Here is a 10,618-nt window from a genome sequence, read left to right as displayed (position 1 = left end):
TCGAGAAGATTTTTTTTTAATATAGGTTGGACACTTTTTAGTGCACGAATAACAATTTTTAAATAAAATATAAGCATTTGGAAATTATGCAATTAACAAATTTCTAATCAGAGACAATTATGTAAGAAAAATAGACTTTTGAAAAAATTTAGATGTCCATATTAGTGTGGTAAATGTGCTTAAATTTTCGAGGTAACATTTGGTGTTTGATTTTTTTTTACATGTCAAAATGCTTAAATTTTCCACCTGCAAATTCGCATGTACCATTTGGGTGTGACAATGAGCATATCTATTTTTTATTCAAATTTTGTAAAATCCATTTTCGACACGCAGGAGCATGCTCCTAGAGCCAAATTGAATATCCGGCCGTCATGTTGAAAAACTTGTACTGTATTTCTGACCAGGCCAATAGCCCCTCCAAAATTCCTTAGCAGTTCGGGAGAGATGCCGAACGCCGCCATGGCCGGCACCAAGTTCTCGTCGTACCACCTCGCCGCAGCGCTCCGACGCGAGCGCGACCCCTCCGCCGCGCTCCGCCTCTTCCTCAGCCCGCCGACCACCCCTGTCTCCACCCCGTTCCGCTACTCCCTCCGCTGCTACGACCTCATCATCTCCAAGCTCGCCGCCGCGCGGCACTTCCCGGCCATGGAGTCCCTCCTCTCCAGCCTCCGCGCCTCCCCCCTCCAGCCTCGCGAGCCCCTGCTCCACTGCGTCATATCCGCCTACGGCCGCGCCCGCCTCCCCGCCGCCGCCCGCCGCGCCTTCGCCCACCCCGCCTTCCCCGGCCCCCGCACCACCCGCGCCCTCAACGCCCTCCTGCACGCCCTCGCCGTCTGCAGCACGCCCCTCGCCGAGCTCCTCTCTGTTTGCCGGGACGCCGCCATCCCTCCGGACGCGTGCACCTACAACATCCTCATCCGCGCGGCTGCGGCGTCTGGTGGCTCGGTCGACCACGTCCGCCTCCTGTTCGACGAAATGCTGCAGCGGCGGATCGCCCCGACCGTCGTCACGTTTGGCACCCTGGTTGCCGCGTTTTGCGATTGTGGTCGTCTCGAGGAGGCGTTCGACGTGAAGGACGCCATGGCTGAGCAGTACAATGTGAGGCCAAATGCTCATGTGTATGCCAGCTTGATGAAGGGGCTCTGTCAGAGGGGGGATGTGGACAAGGCGGTTAGGCTCAAAGAGGAGATGGTGGCCGACGCAGATCTTGTGCTGGATCCCGCCATTTATGCGACCTTGGTTAGGGCGTTGTTTAGGGGTGGCCGGAAAGGGGAAGTGGTTGGTTTGCTGGAAGAGATGAAGGGTAGGGACATTCAGGCTGATAGAGTGGTGCACAATGCGATGATCGCAGGTTTCTGTGAGGATGAGGGCGATTTGGATGCTGCGTTCGCGGTGCTTGATGACATGCAGAACAGCGGGTGCAAGGCAGATGTAGTGAGTTATAACACGTTGGTTGCTGGGCTGTGCAAGTTGGGGCGGTGGCAGGATGCAAATGAGTTGGTTGAGGATATGCCTAGAAGGGGCTGCCCTCCTGATGTGGTGACGTACAGAATGCTCTTTGATGGCATGTGTGTAGCTGGGGCATTTCATGAAGCAGATCAGGTTTTGGATGAGATGACCTTTAAGGGTTTTGCGCCAAGCAAGGATGGTGCGACCAAGTTCATTCAGGGAATTGAGAGGGAAGGGGATGCAGTGTTGCTAGAGTCAGTGTTATGCCGTCTGGCGAAGGTGAATGCTCTAGAGTCAAGTGCATGGGAGAAAGCTGTCACCAGTGCGCTGAATGACCCTGCAGAGCTTATGACAGAGAAACATCTGGATAGTTTAAGATTCACTTGACTGGGTCTCTGGATACTTGATTAACCTGGTTGTTGTTTTGAAAGTATGATTGTGCTGTTTTATCTACTAAGCTACCACTATGTTGTATTGCTAGCCAAGGCTACCTATCAGGTTTTCCTACGCAATTCAGGTTGGTTCTTACCTTGAAGTTCTGTTAATGTTATTGATCAGCAGGACAGGACCAAAGATAGATGAAATATTAAGATTGAGTTCATTATTAATAATAGATGTGCATTTGATGCAGGGTGGATGTAGTGTGCAGATGAGAGTATATTGGCGATAAAAATACTTCATACAAGGTTATAAAAACATAAAAGGTATATAGTTTCTTAAGATTCTCTGAATACTGATATGCTTATGAAGATAATGTTGTTTTTTACATATTGCTCTGTTATTGAATCACAAGTGACATTGTGCTCTTCTAAATACCCTTTGACTTTTCCACAGGTTACAAGAATTAGCAAATGCCAGAAAGAGTAAAGATATTGGGGAAAAGACTTGACAAGTGCAACAGTCCTATGGCTATCTTATCAATTTTTCGCCTTTCAAAACTGAAGTATTCAGTTGGAAACAGATGTAGTGAGTATATGTTTACCACGTCCATCTCCTGCGCTCTGTGCCACACAGAATCAGCTCTGTTAGCAGTAGTTCGTAGCCGGAGCCTGGACTGGACAGTCTCTCCTGTTTATCTTTGAAAACCCTGGTGTCATCATGAAGGTTGTTTTTTTAGGGCCAGATTTCCTGAACACAATTTCCTGAAGGACAGAAAACCTCAAAGCTTCTGATTTTTGTTGTTGATATGGCTAGAAAGAAATAGACTGAGTCTTCAGGCAAGGGGAGCACTCTTCTCCTTGATTGCATACATCTAGGAAGAAGTTTCTGCTTGGAAGGAGGTTCGCCGGTTAATGTCTAGTTTAGTATTTTTTTTCCTGCCTGTAGTCCAACAACCTCCATCCGTTGAATAAAAATCTAGCACTTGCTCACATAAAAAGTGAACTTCTGCCTCCGTCCCATAATATAAGAGCGTTTTTGACACTACACTAGGGAGTATTTGTTTGGCATAGAACCAGATCAAGTTTTGTTTCACTCCAGTTTAAACCATTTTTCTTAGTTATCCTGCTGTTCCCCATATAAATTCTTATGATTATCGGATATGCAAACCTTTCATAGTTGATTTCCAACTTCCAATTTTGATTCTCTTTTATTCATATACAATCTACATGTAAAATAAAATCAGTACTGCATTAAGGTATGTATCATTGGTAAATGGTAAAGTAATATCCTGCACCATTAGCATGTAATTGGATCATTAGTCTTTGGTGCAAAGTATGCCATGACCTCTAGGGCCATTTTGTTTGGACTCAAATGAATGCTTTTAATGTCACTTTCATCAACTCATTAGCTGATTCTTTCACTTGTTTAGTATTTCGTATTAATGGAAATATGAGGTTGGTAAGCAATACTCTGAACACACCTGTAAATTTTTCTTTCTGTGTTGGTTCTAAGAACATGTCCTGTTCCAGCCTATCGGAAACTTGCTTGGAGCAATCATCCTGATGTAAACTAGTAAGTTTGGTAATCATTAGCTTGTTGCTTTTCAGCTCCTTATAACACTTTTGTTTCAACAATGCGGTTGCTGCCGACCATCCAGAGGACGCTGGAGACACGGTTTGAACTCTGAAAGTTGACTTCATCCGGGAAGAGAAATGGCCAGTCGGTTCAGAAGTTGCATGTCTAAAGTCATCGCGCTGAAGCTCCTTTTTTTTCACAAGCGAACTGAAACTATTCCCAATCCAAAACATGTCAGGCTAACTACCCAGGTATGTACCCAGGTTATTCTCAAGTGCAATGCCAAATACTCTGCAAATCATATATATATATACATACGATACGATTCCTAAACATTGAATCTGACATCTACAAGACCAAGAACATACGATGTAATAGTAATAGCTAACGACAGTGTTAGCTCTGTATAGCTAATCCAAATTCACACTCGGAAAATTTACATTAGATTGGGTGACGCGCAAAGAAGGGCGAGAACAATGGCGGAGAGAAGGGTGGAGACAGCCAAGGAGGTGACATGGCGGCACCCGACGCCGTAAGGCTCGAGGGTGCTGCTCGGCCCGAAGCTCCCGCTCCCGTTTAAGCTCCCAGGCGGGCCAAACGTCGATGGCGGGCTGCCGAACACAGACGGGGGACCGAAGCCAGACGGTGGTCCGAAGCCACCTGCAGGAGCGTCAAAGCTCGTCGGAGGGGCCGTGTCGGCTGCCGGGCGGCCAAAGTCGGACGGAGGGCTTGAGCCGACTGGAGGAGTGAGATCATCTGACGGAGGGGCGCCCAGGCTCGTCGGAGGGGCCGTGTCGGCTGCCGGGGGGCCAAAGTCGGACGGAGGGCTTGAGCCGACTGGAGGAGTGAGATTGTCTGGCGGAGGGGCGCCCAGGCTCGTCGGAGGGCTGGCGCTTGGCACGCTCGAGTTAGAGGTGGAGCCTCCTGCCATCGTGCTGCAAGCACGAAATTGGTACCGTGTCAGATTTGTGAAATAATCTGGGAGCAGGAGCGGGAGCGCTGACTATTTCAGGTATCACGAGAAACTGTGCTCACCTTCCTGCGAAGACGCACGATCCTGAACCTGCAATGAGCAATTAACATGAAAGAATCAGAGAACAAGAACAGCCAGCCATCCATGGTTGTACAGGACAGAAGGTTATGCATCGAAATGGTTCTTGTTGGTGCTTACTGGGATCAGTGGCAGTAGTGGTGGCGGTGCCATTGAAGGAGCAGGTGGCGCCGGTGCTGGCGCTCTTCTGGTAGTAGTCATTGTAGGCGTATGAGGCCAGCGCCGCCACGTTGTTCTGCTTGTAGCAAGCCCCTCCGGGCTGCACTGCGGAGCAGTCGGCCTGGCCCTGCCCGCACGCCCAGCTCAGGCCTGCCTGCAGGGCCGTCGGGTCCGCGTTCTGGAGCGCCACGCAGAACGTCCCTGTCGCCAGCGACCGCCTCCCGCCACCGCCAGGACGACGGCCATACAAGTAGCTGTGGTACACCAGCGCCCCAGTGAGACCGAGCTCCGCCGACTCCGCCGCGATCAGCGGGATGCTGGAGAAGCCCAGCGCCCGCATCGCGGCGTATGAGTTGCCGACTTTGGCTTCTGCGGTGGCCTCAGACGCGTGAGCTTTGAGGAGGAACAATGGCGAGCCGGTCTCCCCCAGGAACCGCAGGACGCGCCTGGCGATGCCGGCGGACCAAGACGGGGCGAGTGGCACCGCGGAGAGCGCGGTAGACACCCTGACGCGGCCGTCAAGTCCGGCGGCGACGAGGGCGGCGTGGAGGTTCAGCATGGTGGGGACCAGCGAGTAGGCGGCGTCCCCGGGGGAAACGGACGACAGGGCGTTGCCTCCCGCCAGGATGTGCGTGATCATGGTCGCCGGGAGGAACGGCGCCACGTTGGCGGCGACCCAGAGCCGGGCCTCCTCCTGGAACTCGGCCATGTGCTGCAGATGTGAGTTGGGGATGGTGACCATGACCTCCGCTCCGGTGTTGGCGAGGGAGCGCAGCAGCCGGTGGTCTTCTCCGCTGCACACCCGCGCTTGCCTGGTCTGCTTAGATTGCAGGATTCTCGCGAAGTCTGATGGAGAATTTGACGGGAGGATCGTGTTGTCCTTCTCCTCCAGAGAAGTGCCTGTCCATCATGCATGAAGGTAAAGTTGAGTTTCAGTTGTCAGTAATTGTCAGCGTGTGGCAAAGATTTTTTTCTTGTTTGACCACATCTTCATCATTGGATCTGAGCTTCTCTAGTCGATCCCTAATAATTTAAATTTCGATAATCTTACACCTATTAAGGCCTACGTAATTTTCCATACTATAAACCTCTCGGCCCCCTGATTTTAACGGGGTGGGCCCCTTCCCTCTAACCGACCCAATAATCTTTCTCCGCAATATTGTTTATGTAAAACACACAACAGACCTTACGTAGGTCTAGCATTGCCCTTTAAATTTTTAGCCCCTCAAATGGTTTTAAGTGGTAACTTCTTATATTGGAGGAAAAGAACAGTTCCTGGCCAATTTTTTTAATTTAGCTCCTTGAAACTTTTTCCACATATATTTATTTCAATACATTGCATAACATGCATGAACTTAAACTACTCGTTTCGAACAAAATAAAACTACCACTAGCACACTAAACTAAATAACTTAATCTTCTTCGGACAGGATTTTCTCCCTGTCCACTACCGGAGCAGGATTTGGAGTCACTGGACGGAAAATCGTGGATCCGAAGCTCGTCGGCGACAAACTCCGCATGATTCGCTCGGAGAAGGCCTCGGCTACAAGGAGGCGGACCGCCGTCATGTCATAGGCGTGAGCCGCCTGCTCCACCAACACGGGGCGGCTGCGTGGCCCTCTCCCAGTCACAACGCCGATCCGATCGACGACGGCCCCCCATGTTGATTCAGCGGTGGTGACCCCTGACGACTCGGTTGCAGCCACTGAAATATAAGTGCCAGCCGATGCACCGCTTAATTTTTTAAAAGAGTTATAAACCGGATAAGGGTTCGGCTAGGTCCGGTTTAACTCTTCAAAACAATTTTTTGAAAGAGCTAAGCGGTTTCGAGGGTTCGACAAGAGATGCTCTTACAGCCACGCATGGCCTGGGCCCTGGGGTTCAGTCTGTTGAGTGCTTGAGTAAAAAATTATCAGGATAACTGAAGCCTGAAGGTAAGGCTTTTACATGTGTCAAAGAGAAACACTGATCGAGAATATAAGATAGTTAGGTAGGTAGGACAGGCGCATCATTCAGTTTCTTACTAAACACGAGTCCTGAGCTTGGGCGCGTGTTGTGTCACGCCTGCTTTTGCTTTTGCTTGTGTTGCTCAACTCAACAAGACAAGAGTCTTGAAAGAAAACGCACAGGCATCGCATCGCATCGCAGCTTAATTTAAAGTCCCTTCGTGCTGCTGCACACTTTCTTTCTTTCTGCGATGCTCTCTCTAGGTACGGGAATGAATGTATGTGAGTTAAGTAACGAATCTAGCTCGGAGGACAGAAAGCAAGCGAGAATGGAACCCGTGCGACAGTACGGGCACTAAAACCGGCCGGAGCACAGGCTTAATATAGTACATACCTGACGCTGATGTGTTGGAGAGAAGAAGCAGGACGAGAATGAAAATGCATCCCTGCCACTGCCATCTCTCGCGCAACATTCTTTAATTTCTCCTGCGAGCTAGCGAAGCAACGATGCAGACACTGCAGCTCCTTGAACCCTGAAGGCAGCACATGTCAGAATATGTACACATGCATACAAACTGTCAAAATTTTGCAATTTTGTCGACAGGTGTTTCAGTCCAGTTGGAAGGAAAGCCGGCAAAATTGGAATCGGTGGGAATAGTGCTAATCTTATTATTTTCCGGCAAACATGGGGCATAACCATATGCTGCGGGCCTGACGCATTATATGAGCTTATTCATGGTGCTTCCAGAATCCAGATGGCCGGTCACCAACAAGACTGTACTAGTAGTCCTATAACAGGAAACGCCACCGAGAAAGAAGAAGAAAGTAGTTAATTGAGGAGAACATGGACCAGGATATGCTCCCGCAACACTTTGGTCACTACTCTTGTGACAGCAACTGATCAACAACCGTTCCATCCAAGGCAGTGTCGACATCTGGCAGGGCCACGATTGCATTGCATTTGCATGCATAGTCCACAATTCATTTTGGTGGGTAAACGGAGACACCTAACACTAGTATCCTAACAAGTGACTATACTTGATGAGTTGGAGTACCTAGTTTAGCTATAGCGACCGGAATGGATTTTGCTCCTAACTAACAAGGTATGCTCCAGTTTTTCATGAACACTGGTTTAGCTTCCTTGTATTTTTTTGCTCCTAGCTGAGGTATATATGCTCCATGGAAGAAGAAATGTCACCGCACGTTAAGCTGTGGGTACCCTGTTGCTTAACTACATATGTATGCTTGGGTGGTTGTTCATATATTAGTACAAAACAAAGCAGCAACCGGGCATTCTACTCTTTCTATATATCTGCATGCATGTGGAAGCAGGCGGTTGAATGGAAGCAGCAACAAAGTGAGCATGCATGCTGATGAGGTAATTTGTACTGGTTGAACTTGTGAGAAGACCAAACTAATAACTAAAAGAGCAGGAAGAGGAATCAATCAAACACGAAGATTCTACGTACGCTCCCCATAGATATAACCCCAGAACCAACACAAGGATGGATGTATGTATTGAAATCAAAAGGGGCAAACGCACTACTTCATTTACCCATCCAGGCCAAGGGGTAAAAGGAGAGCACGTACGGAACGAGGTAGCTAGAGAATTTAGCAAGAGCAAGTTCAGTGGCAGAAAGAACTGACGACGACGGCCATACATACCTCAACTGGCCGCAAGAAGCTAGAGTTTGCTTGCTTGTGCTTCTCCTGGACGAAACTAAAGGTAGCCTTTGTGTTGACACGAGAGCTTGACGCCTAACTAGACGTACCCCTGGATGGATGGATCCTCCTGCTGTGTCCTGGAGCCTGCAGTCCGCGGCTAGCGGGAGAGGCCTCAGGGCCTATTTATATGCGCACTAGCTAGGTAATCACCTGACTGTGAGTGGCGGCTGCATGCGAGAGAAAGTGCCTGGCTTGCCGACTCGTGTGTGGCTGGCCATTTTTTCTTTCGCTGCACCACAAAGGACCAAATTAAAGGAGGGAGAGAGAGAGAGAGAGAGAGATATTTTCTTGCTTGTGTGTGTATGTGTGTTGTGCTCCGTCATTTTGTCCGCGGAACGAACGTGTGTGCTTTGCATTTTGTTTCATGCACGTGTGGGTGGCGACGAAAGATTGACACTGCTGTTTCATCATGCACGTTTCTATTTTAGATGCCTTGTACTACTTCAGTAAGTTTGACCAAGAGTTTTGCTTCAGCTTGCAGCGCTGACGCGAGGAAAGCGTAGGCACAGGCACTCGCCACACCGTACTGAATGTAACTGCATGGCTTGATTTTAACCACAGCTCAAAGTTAACTGAATCCACACCGCGTATGATCACTAGTAATCCAGCCGTGTGAGCACGTACACGATCGATCGAGTCCCGCCTAACGAAACGACCATGTTGGGTGAGAAACCCAAGTTGAGTTTTACGTGGACGTGGACGTGTGCTGTCGGGTGCAACTACGAATCCTAGTTCCGACAGTAGGAGAGCCTACCGCAACGGCCGTGCGAAACCAGACAGATGGGTTTGACAAACCGGCCGTGCCGAATCACGAGCAGGTGAGCCATCCACATGCCTCCTCCGAATGATCCCTATCATCTCTCCTTTATCTGACGCCGATTCTTTACCAAAGCATGGCATATGTCGTTGATTAATTATCATGGCTAGCTAGCTCCTGCGTGCCAATCCCAGCTTACTTGCTCACTTTCGCCGTCCGGTGACGCTAACTCGTGGATATCCTCATGCACACCGCCGCTGCTTTTCGGTGTCATCGGCGCTAAGGTTTTCCGTCTGGTTGCACCAAGAAAAGAGACGGGCTAAAAGCATGCAGGAAATTCCATATTTCTGCCTTTAGGATCGGATATGTCTTGCGGCGCCGTCGACGGGGATCAAGTGCTTCGTGCGTCCTCACTTTGGTTGGATAGCTGACGCGACGGGAGTCACACATGCATGCATGCATGCATGCATGCACGCACGCACGACTCGTTGTTTCCTCACACCGGATATTTTATACCGTTTTATACGCAGATGTCACTGGCCGGATTTACCTGCCAATCACCGTCGAGTTCCACTTAATAAGGACTAGCACGAGTAAAAATAATACAATAACGGCTGGCTGGGCTATATGTTATGGGTGTGGCTAGGATTTAACTAACAGCATCTCTACAGCCGGACCTCTCAAATCCGTCTCATATGCTCGGGTGGGCTGCCCGGTCAGCCTCCGATCATGTTTTTTCGAGCCAGACGGACGTCTCAAACGGGCCTCAAACGCCCGAGCTGACCGACACGCCCGCCACGTCGGACTGGCGAAGGGGTCCTAGCCGGAAACGTACTGGCGGTCCGAAGCTCGTCTCCTCCGTCGGACCGGTGGCGCCGCGTAGTGCATTGTCCGGCTATTTAAGTCAACCGGTGGCACCGAAATCTTATCATCCATCCACATTTTTCTCCTCCTGTCCGCCACTGCCGCCACATTCCAGTCAACCCGTCCGCCTAGTAGCCATGCCCCCACGCCGCCGAGTGAGGAGCGATCCATTTCTGATGCTGGAGCGCCGGCTCGAGCTCGTTCAGTAGATCCGGGCTAGGCGCGAAGCCTGGATCGTTGCGGGGTTACCTCCGGATGCAGTGGATACGGAGGAGGAGTTGGAGGTGGAGGATGTGAGGGACACCGGCGACGGGATCTGCAGGCGGAGCAGCAGGCTATCCTCGATTCTCTCCAGTCGGAGTTGGATGCGGAGGCAAGACGCCGTCACCGGCAAGAGATGGAGGTGCAAGAGGAGGCGGACGAGGCGGAGATGTTCGCTTACATGGATGAGGTCGAGCAGGAGGAGGATGAGCCAGAGCCCTCCTACCCGCCCGTCTGGCCGGTGCCAGGCACCGTCGTCGTGGACATCTCCGACGACGAAGAGTAGCTAGGGTAGTACGTAGATGTAATATGTAGGATTTCTTTTACATGCTTTGTATGGATCTAGGGGATGAAATATAAGAGAGACGGATGCAAAGTGGCTAATTTGAGGGGTGCTCGGTCAGTGCTCGCGGACGGGGCCGGATTTGCCAAGTCCGGCTGTAGATGCTC

General features: G+C 50.2%; 2 protein-coding genes across 5 annotated transcripts; one reads left to right on the top strand and one right to left on the bottom strand.

Moving 5' to 3' along the window:
* The first annotated feature begins 409 nt into the window (after positions 1-409).
* Positions 410-6,768, top strand: LOC123131780 (putative pentatricopeptide repeat-containing protein At1g53330). 4 transcript variants are annotated; one of them, XM_044551460.1, is made up of 5 exons: positions 410-1,966; positions 2,081-2,153; positions 2,284-2,415; positions 3,438-3,656; positions 6,046-6,768. In XM_044551460.1, the coding sequence occupies exon 1, from the start codon at positions 445-447 to the stop codon at positions 1,834-1,836; it is 1,392 nt and encodes a 463-aa protein (XP_044407395.1). In that variant the 5' UTR covers positions 410-444; the 3' UTR covers positions 1,837-1,966; positions 2,081-2,153; positions 2,284-2,415; positions 3,438-3,656; positions 6,046-6,768. The 4 variants fall into 4 exon arrangements, with proteins under 4 accessions (XP_044407395.1, XP_044407396.1, XP_044407394.1 ...); XM_044551461.1 differs by having other exon boundaries at positions 2,284-2,729; XM_044551459.1 differs by having other exon boundaries at positions 2,284-3,402; positions 3,488-3,656.
* Positions 3,673-8,445, bottom strand: LOC123131779 (glucan endo-1,3-beta-glucosidase 4). The gene is made up of 5 exons (XM_044551457.1): positions 8,227-8,445; positions 6,956-7,094; positions 4,577-5,515; positions 4,441-4,468; positions 3,673-4,340 (listed from the first exon to the last, which is right to left on the bottom strand). The coding sequence occupies exons 2-5, from the start codon at positions 7,032-7,034 to the stop codon at positions 3,842-3,844; spliced, it is 1,545 nt and encodes a 514-aa protein (XP_044407392.1). The 5' UTR covers positions 7,035-7,094; positions 8,227-8,445; the 3' UTR covers positions 3,673-3,841.
* Positions 8,446-10,618: the final 2,173 nt, after the last annotated feature.

The sequence above is a fragment of the Triticum aestivum genome, chromosome 6A (genome assembly GCF_018294505.1).
Source record: "Triticum aestivum cultivar Chinese Spring chromosome 6A, IWGSC CS RefSeq v2.1, whole genome shotgun sequence".
NCBI classification, from domain to species: Eukaryota; Viridiplantae; Streptophyta; class Magnoliopsida; order Poales; family Poaceae; genus Triticum; species Triticum aestivum.
This window is presented reverse-complemented; position numbering and strand designations above follow the sequence as displayed.

What these genes read in the sequence shown, in the direction of transcription:
- LOC123131780 (XM_044551460.1), top strand. Translation starts at nt 445, where the DNA reads ATGCCGAACGCCGCCATGGCCGGCACCAAGTTCTCGTCGTACCACCTC.
- LOC123131779 (XM_044551457.1), bottom strand. Translation starts at nt 7,034, where the DNA reads ATGTTGCGCGAGAGATGGCAGTGGCAGGGATGCATTTTCATTCTCGTC. An exon ending in CTCCAACACATCAGCGTCAG is followed by an intron (nt 5,516 to 6,955) that starts GTATGTACTATA and finishes CATGATGGACAG; the next exon opens with GCACTTCTCTGGAGGAGAAG. An exon ending in TCGTGCGTCTTCGCAGGAAG is followed by an intron (nt 4,341 to 4,440) that starts GTGAGCACAGTT and finishes TCGTGCTTGCAG; the next exon opens with CACGATGGCAGGAGGCTCCA.